Source organism: Scyliorhinus torazame, chromosome 17, assembly GCF_047496885.1.
Source record: "Scyliorhinus torazame isolate Kashiwa2021f chromosome 17, sScyTor2.1, whole genome shotgun sequence".
NCBI lineage: Eukaryota > Metazoa > Chordata > Chondrichthyes > Carcharhiniformes > Scyliorhinidae > Scyliorhinus > Scyliorhinus torazame.
This window is the reverse complement of record NC_092723.1, coordinates 178,558,415-178,571,602: the sequence shown is the minus strand read 5'-3', so window position 1 is coordinate 178,571,602 and position 13,188 is coordinate 178,558,415. Positions and strand designations below refer to the sequence as shown.

The following is a 13,188-nucleotide window of genomic DNA, read 5'->3' as shown; positions in this document are numbered from 1 at the left end:
GATGCCCCTCGCACACCACGGGAGACGGAGAGACGCGGACTCTCTGGCATGCGACGCCCGCAGGATATCCCTTGGAGACCACTGGAGACGGAGAGACCTGGAGCAACAGGGAGACGACGCCCCCGTCTCGTGCGGGTGCGACGACGCAGGCGTGTGCCACCCAGCGACGAGAGGGGCAGCCACAGGCCCCTGTCACAGCCGAGCCAGGACACCACTACCCAGGACACCACTACCCAGGACACCACTACCCAGGACACCACTACCCAGGACACCACTACCCAGGACACCACTACCCAGGACACCCCTACCCAGGACACCACTACCCAGGACACCCCTACCCGGGACAGCACTACCCAGGAAAATGAAATACCGGACAGTGACACAGAGTGGATGGGTGGAGACGAACCCCCACCCCAAAGTGCCATGGACTCAGAGTGGGACGAAGAGCACGACACAACGCCACTGCTGTCACCAACACCCTCCACCATCGCAGAAACACTCACCTCGGTTGGGCACTTTAGTGATGAGGCGTCTGGTACACTCACTGGTGCGCACAACACAGCCGTCCTGGTACAGCAGGTGGAGGTAGGAGCAGCAGAGGGGCCGAGCGGTCGGAGGCAGCCCAGCCCAAGCGAACATCTGCCGCCCAGATGGATCCCGGGTTCCTGGAGTTACCACACCCACACATAGATCCGATGAAACCACCGACCCGGAGACGAGCGAAGAGGGTGACAGCCAGCTTGCGGCGGCTGCAGTCGCAGGTGGAGGAGTCCACCCGCGTCCAGGAGCTGGGAGTGGTGCCGGTCATGCGTGCCACCCAGGCCGACACCGCACGGGTGGCATCCGCGGTGGAGGCAATGGGTGCAACGGTGTCAGACATGGGGAACGGTTTGCGAGGTCTGGGGCTCTCCGTGCAGGTGGCGTCTGTGGCCCAGGACATGGCTGCCCTCTCACAGGAGGCCATGAGCCAGTGCCAGCGCCAGATGGCAGAGGCGCTCAACGCCATGGCCCGGTCTCAGCAGTCCATAGCCCAGTCTCTGCAGGCCATGGCCCAGTCTCTGCAGTCCATAGCCCAGTCTCTGCAGGCCATGGCCCAGTCTCAGCAGACCATCGCTGAGGGCATCGGCGCCATTGGCCATGTGCGAGCCGGCGTCGCACAGTCACAGACAGGGTTTGCCAATCCCCTGAGCTCCATGGCTGCAAACCTGCAGACCTGCAGATGGGATGAAGCAGCGCTTGATGAACTCCTGCAGCTCCCCTTTGTCCCTGGCCGCCGCCATTTTGTTTTCTTCCCCTCGCTTCTCCTTTGCTCCAGTGCCCCTCCTTTGGCCGTTACACTTCTGGTCCGTTTCATAGAAGTTGGAGGGGGACCTCTCTCTTCCCTTCCCCACGGGCTGCGTCAAATAATTTTTTTTTTTAAAGTTCCGTTGGGGCTCCTCTAACAAGCCCGAAAGTCCGTGGTAGCGGGAGCTGCAGAATCGTGCGGCTATGAAGTCGAGAGGGAATCCTTTTGGCAGTGTTCGCTTCACCAGTCTGCCCCAAAATGTCTATGGAAACTCCTGAAAAAGGTCTGGGAGTCCGTTCCAGACGGGAGCTGCCGAATGCGCGACCTACTCCTCCATAGGCCGCCACCGGAAGCCTCGTCCCCACTTCTTCAATGGCCTTGGTAGATCTTTTCACAGTTGTTCCCTCTGCTGCTAGAATTCACCTTTGATAGAGTCAAGTCAGATTGCAGCTTTAAGCTTGCCCTTCCCCCGCCTGCATGCTGGAAGAGGCCCTGTTTATCCTGTTGCAGCCACATCTTTTACTGTTTCTGCCGGGTCTGGTAGCATAACATTCCTGGGGGACACTGTCAGGGGAATGCTGCAGTCTTCTTCCCACACCGGGAAATTGTCAAACAAATGCCGTGGGGGCCCTGTAAAAGAGCCCAAAAGTCCGTTCCAAGCGGAAGCTACCGAATATGCGACCTAGCTCTGCATAGCCGCACCCGAAGTCCGATGAGGCATTTTTGATGTGTAGTCAGTGTTGTAATATAACAACAATTGATGATTTGTGCTCTTAGAGAACCACTGTGTGCACTTTGAACTGTGTGGTGAATGTATTCACCATAATATAAGTTGTCTGTATAGTACTGTGGCCAGGGAATGGTAATTTGGGGCGAAATTCTCCGTAATCGGCGCGATGTCCGCCGACCGGCGCCAAAAACGGCGCAAATCAGTCCGGCAACGCGCGCCGCCCCAAAGGTGCGGGAATCCTCCGCATCTTGACCGGCTGAGCCCTAACCTTGAGGGGCTAAGCCCGCGCCGGACTGATTTCCGCCCCGCCAGCTGGCGGGAAAGGCCTTTGGTGCCCCGCCAGCTGGCAGGGAAATGACATTGCCGGGCGGCGCATGCGCGGGAGCGTCAGCGGCCGCTCACGGCATCCCCGCGCATGCGCAGCGGAAGGAGTCTCTTCCGCCTCCGCCATGGTGGAGACCGTGGCGAAGGCGGAAGGAAAAGAGTGCCCCCACAGCACAGGCCCGCCCACGGATCGGTGGGCCCCGATCGCGGGCCAGGCCACCGTGGGAACACCCCCGGGGTCAGATCGCCCCGCGCCTCCCCCAGGACCCCGGAGCCCACCCACGCCGCCTTGTTCCGCCGGTAAGAGAGTTGGTTTAATCCACGCCGGCGGGACAGGCATTCTAGCAGCGGGACTTTGGCCCATCCGGGCCGGAGAATCGCCGGGGGGGGCCCGGAGAATTCGGCAACCGGCGGGGGCGGGATTCACGCCAGCCCCCGGTGATTCTCCGACCCGGCGGGGGGTCGGAGAACCTCGCCCATGATCTCTTTCCATATATTGTACTGGAACCCTGGTGGGCTCCGCTCCCCCACCCCCCCGCCCCCCGCGCGGCGATATATAGACCTGTCGCCTGTGGGCGGCGCTCATTGTTACAGCAGTCACAGGCAGGCAAGTTCTTGGATAATAAAGCTATGTTCACTCGCTCTCATCGTCTTGTAGTGAATTGATGGTACATCAAACATAAACTGAAAAACATGCCGCCCAGCTCTTTGTCCTGCGTGGTAAACCATAGCAACTTAAAAACATCAACCTCGTTCCCCATTCCAGTTTAAACCCTCAGCAAAGGCCAGCAGCCCATTGCCCACATGCCAACAACCCTGGGGTCAGAAATATGGCCAAAATCAATGGAGGGCAAGTGAATGTTCTGACCTGTTGGAGTTCTGCTCCAATCAAGGAAAGGAGGAAAAGAGTCTAAGCCAGTGTACCAACAAAAGAGTGCGTGAGTTTAAAAGCCAAACAAGAGAGGTCAGCATTTAAAATGATTGTTTAGGAACGACATTATTCTGCTGTACAACTGAGGCCTCCACCGAGCGCCAAGAACCTTCCCCTGTTTGAAGGTTCTGGCAGCTGCTGACTTTTGTTCAGGGCGGGTAGTACAAGAGTGAATGAGTCAATGAGGTGTCAGACATTCCTCTGGAAGGTCGCTGGATTCATATCATCTCAAGCGCGCCAGGTAACATGTGCAAGATGCAACTTTGAAAGTGGCCTTGTGCGGAGCTCAGTGTCGTTAATGAACAGTGACAAACTGGACATTGTCTACACTTTCAGAGATTGGAAATTGAAAAAATGTTACCCTCTCCCTCACGTAAAGAAACATGAACGTGTACGTGTGTCAAAATCTCTTGAAGTACGGCTCAGGGTTTGCTTCACAGTTTTGCTTCAGGAGCGTAGAGACCATTGCAGTTTGGAGAACCACAATATGTATTTTTTTTAATGCCTGTCACGCTTTACATTCTAGATAATTATTTTTCCCTTTGTTTCCGTAGCGATGATGGAATTCAGCTTGTTACCATCACCAAATCAGTAGGCCTCGGAGTGACTGTCACGGGAGGATGCAACCGGCCAGATGGGCCGAAAGTGTACGTGGAGGATATCATCTCAGGAGGAGATTGCCAGAAGGTAAGGTAATTGCTGCATCAGTTAGTGAAGTTCGAAAAATGTTATTGAGCTCAGGTCTATATTAAAAAATATGACTTTCATATTTTCCAAATTGAAGTTTGAGTAACTCATTTGAGGTCTTGCAATTGGCTGATTCAGAAATCTTTAGATGATTCCACCCTTCATCAGGAGTTCCAATCCAATTTGTAACCTCGCTTGGGGATCATTGCAGATTTTGCACCCTCTATAGATATCCTCTGGGGGTTCAGTGTCACCTCCAAATCGACCCAACATGCTTCACACTCAAGGGGTTTGGAATGGCAGCCAACGTCAAGTAAAGCGGTAGCAAATTAGAGCTTGTCATAATTAAACCCCACGCTAAATTAAGTGAATACCCTGATCTGATGAGTGTTTCCACAAGCTTCTGAAAGTTGAACTGATTTAACAGGTTAATAATAATCTTTATTGTCACAAGTAGGCTTACATTAACACTCCAATGAAGTTCCTGTGAAAAGCCCCTCGTCGCCACATTCCGGCACCTGTTCGGGTACACTGAGGGAGAATTCAGAATGTCAAATTCACCTAACAGCATGTCTTTCGGGACTTGTGGGAGGAAACCGGAACTCCCGGAGGAAACCCACGCAGACACGGGGAGAACGTGCAGACTCCGCACAGACAGTGACCCAAGGCGGGAATCGAACCTGGGGACCCTGGTGCTGTGAAGCCATAGTGCTAGCCGTAGTGCCAACCACTGTGCTAACCAGTGTGCTATCGTGCTGCCCCACTGGGGGGAGAAAAACAACCCCGAAGCTGGTGCATTACACTCGCAGCACGGTAGCGCAGTGGTTAGCACAGTTTCTTCATAGGTCCAGAGTCCCAGGTTCGATTCCCGACTTAGGTCACTGTCTGTGCTCCGGGTTTCCTCCCACAGTCCAAAGATGTGCAGGTTAGGCTAATTGGCCATGATAAATTGCCCGAAGTCTCCAAAAAGGATAGGTGGGGTTACTGGGTTATGGGGATAGGGTAGAAGCGTGGGCTTAAGTAGGGTGCTCTTTCCAAGAGCCGATGCAGCCTCGATGGGCCGAATGGGCCTGCTTCTGCACTGTAAATTCTATGCCTCCCTGCTGCATTGGGAAAGACAAAGCAAGCTGCACTTCCCCTGTGTGTGAGCTGCAGCACACCTCTGACACCAGAAACCTTTTCCCTGTGATCGGTTGGCTCAATTCTATGAGACCGTTGCGCCTCTGGTGCTACGCCTTCCGTCCTTGGCCAGAGTTAGCAGACAGCACCTCTTTCCCCACTTCCCCTGACTGTATGATTTTCCTTCTCCGTTCCTGGATGTTCCCTCTGCCTATCCAGGGATTGCCCTGCCCGACTGCCAACCAAAGTCCTTCCCTGGATTGAAAACTATCCCCTGCTATCCCCACTTCGTCAAACTCACCCAAAGTCTTGTCTGAGATGAGTTACTGGGGCAATTCTGCCTTCGTGCAATGGAACAAAAATGGTGGAGAATTGTATCAAAGGTGGCTGACCCAATATTGCCCATTTTATCCCATTGCCAAAATTGCTCCCATTACCTCTGACTGTCTCGAGTCAAGCTTGGGTGCGGGAAGCAATTTTCCACAAAGTGATCCATCTGGCTTCAATACGCTTCATATTGCTCCTCGCCTTAAACTGCTGTGGGAGATCTTAATCTTATAGCGAACGGAACTGAACTTTATCGACTTACTAAAAATCATACCGAGATTTCTGCAGGAGGAAATGATCAGAATTGATGCGATGTGACAATGACGGGTGCACGGCATTCGATTGAACGCCAGGTCAGAAATGTTGTTGAGGATGGGCTTGGATGGTGCACTATCTTTTCATTCCCGGCACCGAGGGTTAACATTCAGTCAAACCTGATAGGCTGAAAGTCTTTCTCCGGCAGCAGTGATCCCGAATTGAAATAGTCCGGGAAGTCAAATGGGATTTCGAGTGGACGTCGGCCCATCGCAAAGACAATGGGCGACAATTTTGGCATGGAACTGCCGATCTGACTTTGAGGCCCCCGGGTGGATTTCTGTCTACGCCGCCTGTCGGAAGCTGACTGATTTACATGCCATTTATTTCAATGGTTGTGGGATTGCCATCCACTCATCCACATTTTATTCCAAGTGATGAAGATGAGAATTTATCGTCCAGCAAATGAAATATCACACCTCCGAACACACGAAATAGGAGCAAGAGTTGGCCAATTGGCCCCTAGAGCCTGCTCCGCCATTCAGTACGATCATGGCTAATCTGTTTGTGTTTAAAGTTCCACATTCCCATCTAACCCCCAATAACCTTTGATCCCCCTGCCTAATAAGAGTCGATCGACCTCCAGGTTAAGAATATTCAGTGACCCCCCGCTTTCCACTGATTTCTGAGGCAAAGAGTTTGCACAACCCTCTGAGAAAGATACAATTCTCTTCATCCCGGTCCTCAACAAAATCATGGAAAATGTACACTTTGGAATCTACAGTCCTGAAGGAGGCCGTTTGGCCCATCGGGGCTGCACCGACCCTCCGAAAGGGCGCCCCACCCAGGTCCACTTCCCCTTCCACCCCACCCCAACCTCGTAACCTAACCTGCACTAAGGGGGCAATTTAGCATGGCCAATCCACCTAACCCGGACATCTTTGGACATGGGGAGAACGTGCAGACTCCACACTGGCTGGTATTGAAACTGGGTCACTGACGCAGTGAGGCAGCAGTGCTAACCACTGTGCCGCCCATTTTAAAATTGTTCATCGCATTGGAAAGTCATGGAGTTACTTTCTTTTAAATTAATTTATGGGTTGCGAGCATCCCTGGCCAGGCCAACATTTACACTGCAGAGTAATTGTGGCACCACAGGAGCAGGAGATGGTGAAATTCTGCATGCGTTGTTCAGGTAATAAAAATGTCAATCTTCTGCTTGATACTCAAGTAAATTTTCTTGTAATTGTTTGAAGGGATGGTCGACTCCGCCCAGGAGACGAGCTGGTCGCTATTAACAAAAAGTCTCTGATGGGAGTAACGTATGAGGAAGCTCGGAGTATCCTCAATAAAACGATGTTTACGTGAGTAGCTGTTCTACAGGCTGTGTGTGTGACAGCCGAGATTTGGGGGCAGCACCTTCACTTCATAGTCAGAGGGTCATGAGTTCAAGCCCCTCTTCAGATGTACAATCCGGATTCCCCCCCCCCCTCCCCCCGGTGTAGTGTTGATGAGACCCCCCCCCCCCCCCCCCCCCCCCCCCCCCCGGTGTAGTGTTGATGAGACCCCCCCCCCCCCGGTGTAGTGTTGATGAGATGCAACACTGTCAGAGGCCACGGGGTGGCCGGGGGATGGTGTTGTTCCCGAGCCCTCCCCAATGATGTCATCAGGTCCACGGCCAGCGAGTGTATGAATTATTATCATAAATTTAAAATCATTTAAATATGCTTAAACAGCTTAATGCCATTGCTTCCGGGGCCGTCATGACCAGGCCAACGGGAATCACTACTGGTTTCCGAAATCCATGGCTATGCCAGTGGAAGGGAAATGGGTATAGCCCCCGGGTGGTGAGGGACACAGCTGGGAAGTGCCCTGGCATTGCCCCCTGGCACGGCTAACCAGTTTGAAACTGAAACCCCGATGCTGGTGATGGAGGTGGGGGCATTGAAGCCCCAGTGTTGGCGATGTTGGGGGGCGGGTGGGGGGTGGGGTCGAGGGGGGCTTTAATTTCACTTTGAGATGGGCACTCTTTGAGACGTTGCCCATCTGGGTGGGGGGTGCTGGAATAGCTCAGCTGATCTCTGGCCATAAAAAACAGCCTCTAATTTCACTCCTGAAAAGTCAGCCTCTAATTGTTAGATTATGTCCCCTTGTCCTCAACTCCACAACCAGCAGAAATAGAATTTCTCTATCTACCCTATCGGAGTTACCCTCTTATATGCCGGAAGCCTTGATGAAGGGGCAGTACAGTAGCACAGTGGTTAGCACAGTTACTTCACAACACCAGGGTACCAGGTTCGATTCCTGGCTTGGGTCACTGTCTGTGTGGAGTCTGCACGTTCTCCCCGTGTCGGCGTGGGTTTCCTCCGGGTGCTCCGGTTTCCTCCCACAATCCAAAGATGTACAGGTTAGGTGGATTGGCCATGGCTAAATTGCTCTTAGGTTAGATGGGGTTACTGGTTTACAGGGATAGGGTGGAGGTGTGAGCTTGGGTAGGGTGCTCTTTCCAAGAGCCGGTGCAGACTCGATGGGCCGAATGGCCTCCTTCTGCATTGTAGATTCTACGATTCTATGAAGTCACCGCTTACTCTTCAAATTCCAGGCAATAGTTCTCTAGTTTGGGTCACCTCTCAATTTACTCCTTGTGAATCCATTCTGGGAAATCGGCACCGCACTCCCTCATGGCCAAGACATCATTCCCAGGATGTGGTGTCCAGATCTGCTCTCACTATTCCCTGTGTTCTCACCGGGATTATGCACAGCCGATGCTTGTCTGCTGCCCTCTTGTGTTCTGCTGTGGATATCAATCCACTTTGGATTACTTTCTGTACTGATCCATTATATTTTAATGATTTACATCCACGGAACCTGAAGAATCCCCAGTTGCTAGCTCTCCACCATGTTGTAAGCACCCTGACCTATCCTTTATAAACCCAGACCCACACTCGGCAAAAAAATCCATTCGCCATATTTTGCCCCATTCACGTACGTTTCCAACGCACCTGGTTACTACTCTTCATACGACCAAGGTACAAGGTTATCGTCCATAGGTTATTGTCAGGTTCGAGGCCTCGCACACTCTGCCATGGAATGGAATTGTGACTGCACCCACACAATCATTACCCACAACCTGGGACGAACATTGTTGGGCCCCGCAGCAGTGTGGAGCCCCTGCACCAGTCGGCGGTCTATCATTCAATCACCCGCTTTTCCTTAAGGCAAGGGAATTCCTGGGCCTCCCCATCCTACTGAAAATACCATGCAGCCATTGTGGGAAGGCTGTCACATTTGTCTGTGTACAGAGCAGCCAAGTCGCGTCACGTTTAATTAAACCGCATTATGATGTGGGCTTGAATTTGTTTATGAAACACACCGTTCGACCCATCCGTTTCAAAACCTTACGTCCCATGGTGTTCCGCAGAATACTACCCTTTTCCGTGTCTAATTCTGTTTTACTTTATAACAGCTGCTTGCGTTTGTAGCCACCTGTATTGTATTAAAACGTCACAGGAATATTAACAAACAAAATACCACACTGAGCCACAGGGGGCGATATCAGGTCAGATGACCAAAGGTTTGGTCACAGAGAGAGGTTTGTGGGAGTGCGTTAAGGGCAGAAAGTGAGGCAGCGAGGGTTCGGGGGGGATTACATAACTTAGGGTAGCTGCAGCTGACGGAACTAACAGTAGAGCAATTAACACACAGCGTCATGTGAGAACAGGGATGAGCAACATACCAGAATTGGAGCACGCAGATATTTCGAAGAGTTTTTTTTTCAAATTTTAGACCACCCAATTAATTTTTTTCCAATTAAGGGGTAATTTAACGTGGCCAATCCACCTACCCTGCACATCTTTGGGTTGTGGGGGTGAGAAACCACACAGACACGGGGAGAATGTGCAAACTCCACACGAGACAGTGACCCAGGGCCGGGATCGAACCCCGGTTCCTCAACGCCGTGAGGCAGCAGTGCTAACCCACTGCACCACCGTGCCGCCCTGATATTTCGAAGAGTTGCGAGGCTGTAAGACGTTACAGAGATATGGAGGCCCGAAGCCAAGGAGGTCCTTGAAGCAAGGAAGAGATTTTTCCAATCAAGGCTGTGCTTAATCGGGCATCACAAGGGTGACGGGTAGGGGAGTTTCGGATGAACTCTAGTTTTTATAATTTTTTAATATTTACTTAAAGGAATGAAGGAACCATAACAATTGCCTTTTTACCAGGCAAAGGATCGTTACATTCAGGTGCTTCATTCCACAATGGGGAACATTCACCTCAGAGCAACACTGGAAATGGCTACAGTTCTTGTAGGTTGAAGGTTCATGTGAGAACACCTAAGGTCAGTGTAAATTTTTAATGTTATATTGAACTCCGCAGCAATTACTAACCAGAATTGACAGTCCCCGCTGGTGTACATCCTCCACTGAATAGTAAATTTAATTCCGCACACCTGTTCTATTCTCACATCATGGACGGGATTCTCCGACCCCCCCGCCGGGTCGGAGAATCGCCGGGGGCTGGCGTGAATCCCGCCCTCGCCGGTTGCCGAATTCTCCGGCAACGGATATTCGGCGGGGGTGGGAATCACGCCGCGCCGGTTGGCCCCCGCCCCCCCCGCCTCGGCGATTCTCCGGCCCGCGATGGGCCGAAGTCCCGCTGCTGGAATGCCTGTCCCGCCGGCGAGAATCAAACCACCTCTCTTACCGGCGGTACAAGGCGGCGGGGGCAGGCTCCGGGGTCCCCGGGGGGGGTGCGGTTGCAATCTGGCCCCGGGGGTTGCCCCCACGGTGGCCTGGCCCGCGATCGGGGCCCCCTCCACTGCGCATGCGCGGGAATGCCGTGAGCGGCCCGCTGACGCTCCCGTGTATGCGCCGCACGGCAAAGTCATTTCCCGCGCCAGCTGGCGGGGCACCAAAGGCCTTTGCCGCCAGCTGGCGGGGCGGAAATCAGTCCGGCGCGGGCCTAGCCCCTCAAGGTGAGGCTCGGCCCCTCAAGATGTGGAGAATTCTGCACCTTTGGGGCGGCGCGATGCCGGACTGATTCGCGCCGCTTTTGGCGCCGGTCGGCGGACATCGCGCCGATTGCGGAGAATCCCGTCCAAGAGGTTAGTGAGCAAAATTAAAATGCGTGGGGTCGTGGGTAATATATTGGCAGAGAATGGGTTAGCAGACAGCAAACAAAGAGTAAGAATGAATGGGCAGGAAGTGATTAGTGGGGTCCCCGTAAGGATCAGTGCGTGGGATCCAGCTATTCACAATACACATCAATGATTTGGTTGAGGGAATCAGATGTGATATTCTAAGTTTGCTGACGACACGAAACTGGGTGGGAAGGTGAGTGGTGAGAAGGATGTTAAGAGGCTTCAAGGCGATTTACACAAGTTGAATGATTGGGCAAATCCATGACAGATGCAGGATAACATGGATAAATGTGAAGTTATCCACTTTGGTCGGAGAAACAGAATGGCAAAGTATTATTTAAATCCTGGTGGATTGGGAAATGTTGACATACAGAGGGACCTGGGTGTCATTGTACGCCAGTCGCTGAAAGCAAGCATACAGGTACAGCAAGCAGATAGGAACGCAAAAGCATGTTGGCCTTCAATGCAAGAGGACTCGAGTACAGGGACAAGGATGTCTCACTGCAGCTGTACAGGGCCTTGGTGAGGCCACACTTGGAGTATTGTGAGCAGTTTTGTTCTCCTTATCTAAGAAAAAGGTGTACTTACCATTGAGGGAGCACAATGAAGGTTCACCAGTCTGATTCCTGGGATGGCAGGATTGAGGAGAGATTGAGTCGACTGGACCTGTATTCACTGCAATTTAGAAGAATGAGACGGGATCTAATTGAAACGTGTAAAATTCTGACAGAGTTGGATGGACAGACTGGATGCAGGGATGATTTTCCCCCTGGCTGGGGAGGGTGTAGGGGGGTCACCGCCTCAGGATATGGGGTGGGCCATTTAGAACTGAGATGAGGGGAAAACTTCACTCTACCACAGAAGGCAGCGGAGGCCAAATCACTGAATGCATATATGAAGGAAATAGATTTCATAGATTCATAGATTCATAGAATTTACAGTGCAGAAGGAGGCCATTCGGCCCATCGAGTCTGCACCGGCTCTTGGAAAGAGCACCCCAACCCAAGGTCAACACCTCCACCCTATCCCCATAACCCAGTAACCCCCACCCAACACTAAGGGCAATTTTGGACACTAAGGGCAATTTATCATGGCCAATCCACCTAACCTGCACATCTTTGGACTGTGGGAGGAAACCGGAGCACCCGGAGGAAACCCATGCACACTCGGGGAGGATGTGCAGACTCCGCACAGACAGTGACCCAAGCCGGGAATCGAACCTGGGACCCTGGAGCTGTGAAGCAATTGTGCTATCCACAATGCTACTGTGCTGCCCGTTCTAGACTCTAAAGCTGTCAAGGGATATGGGGAGAGTCCCATTTGCAATTGTTCACCTTTGACCACCCATCTCATCTCTGGTGTCACTACAATTCGCTCTCACTCTATCAGGAGGACATGGGGTCCATTCCAGAGACTGGAGCATATAACCTTGGGAATGCTACATTGTTGGAGGTGACGAGGGCGATTGTCGCAACCGCGCCACGACGCCGGCGTGCGTTTCTCCGAGGGGCGGAGAATTGTCGCCATTTGCGCCGGCGCGGCACTGGCCGCGGGCCGCTGGAATCGCCGGTACCGCCGATTCCCTGGGCCGGATGGGCCAAGCGCGCGCGCCGATACGACAGAGTCCCGCCCGTGCAGTTCACCCCTGGTCGCTGCCGGCAGGAACTCTGCGGGAACGGTCGGGATGTAGCCTGTGGCGGGGGGATGGGGGCTCCGTTCCCGGGTGGGGTGGGGGGGGGGGGTGGGGGGGTGGGGGGGGGCCCTCCGATGGGGTCTGGCCCGCGTTCGGGGCCCACCGATTGGCAGGCCGGCCTCTCTCCCCCCCGGGCCCTACTTTCTGGCGCTGCCGGCCCCTGAACACCGACCCCATGTTGGGTCGGGGCCGGCGCGCTGAAGAAGTTCCCCCCGCACGCGCAGGTTGGTGCGGCCCAACTGCGCATGCGCGGGCGCCGCGTAAGGAGGCTGGAGCGGCGTGAACTGCTCCAGCGCCGTGCTGGCCCCCAACCGTCGTGCCGGGCCCGGTACACGCTGTCGTGAAACACAACGGCGTTCACGACGGCGCGAACACTTGGGCCCAATATGGGAGAATCGCCCCCGATGTCTTTCCGATGAGGTATTAAATTGAGGCTTCATTTGCCCTCGTATCAGATGATGTAATAGATCACGTGCCACTATTGTGAAGAAGATCAGTGAGTTGTTACCAGCGCCCTGATCAATATTTAAGGGGTCGTCCATTTACGACAGAGATCAGGGGGAGTTTCTTCTCTCAGAGGGGAGTGAATCTGTGGAATTCTTTACTGCAGAGAGCTGTAGAGGTTGGGTCGTTAAATGTGTTCAAGGCCGAGGTAGACGGATTTTGAATCAGCGAGGGAATCAAGGGATATGGAGAT

At 53.3% G+C, this 13,188-nt stretch overlaps 1 protein-coding gene across 1 annotated transcript in view; it reads left to right on the top strand.

The window, feature by feature from the left end:
* Positions 1-13,188, top strand: part of LOC140393491 (syntaxin-binding protein 4) — an 85,911-nt gene that overhangs the window by 40,786 nt on the left and 31,937 nt on the right. Inside the window, exons 7-9 of the mRNA XM_072479817.1 lie at positions 3,797-3,962; positions 6,915-7,022; positions 9,847-9,997. Coding sequence (XP_072335918.1) covers positions 3,797-3,962; positions 6,915-7,022; positions 9,847-9,997 — 425 coding nt within the window. The remainder of the gene's footprint in view (positions 1-3,796; positions 3,963-6,914; positions 7,023-9,846; positions 9,998-13,188) is intronic.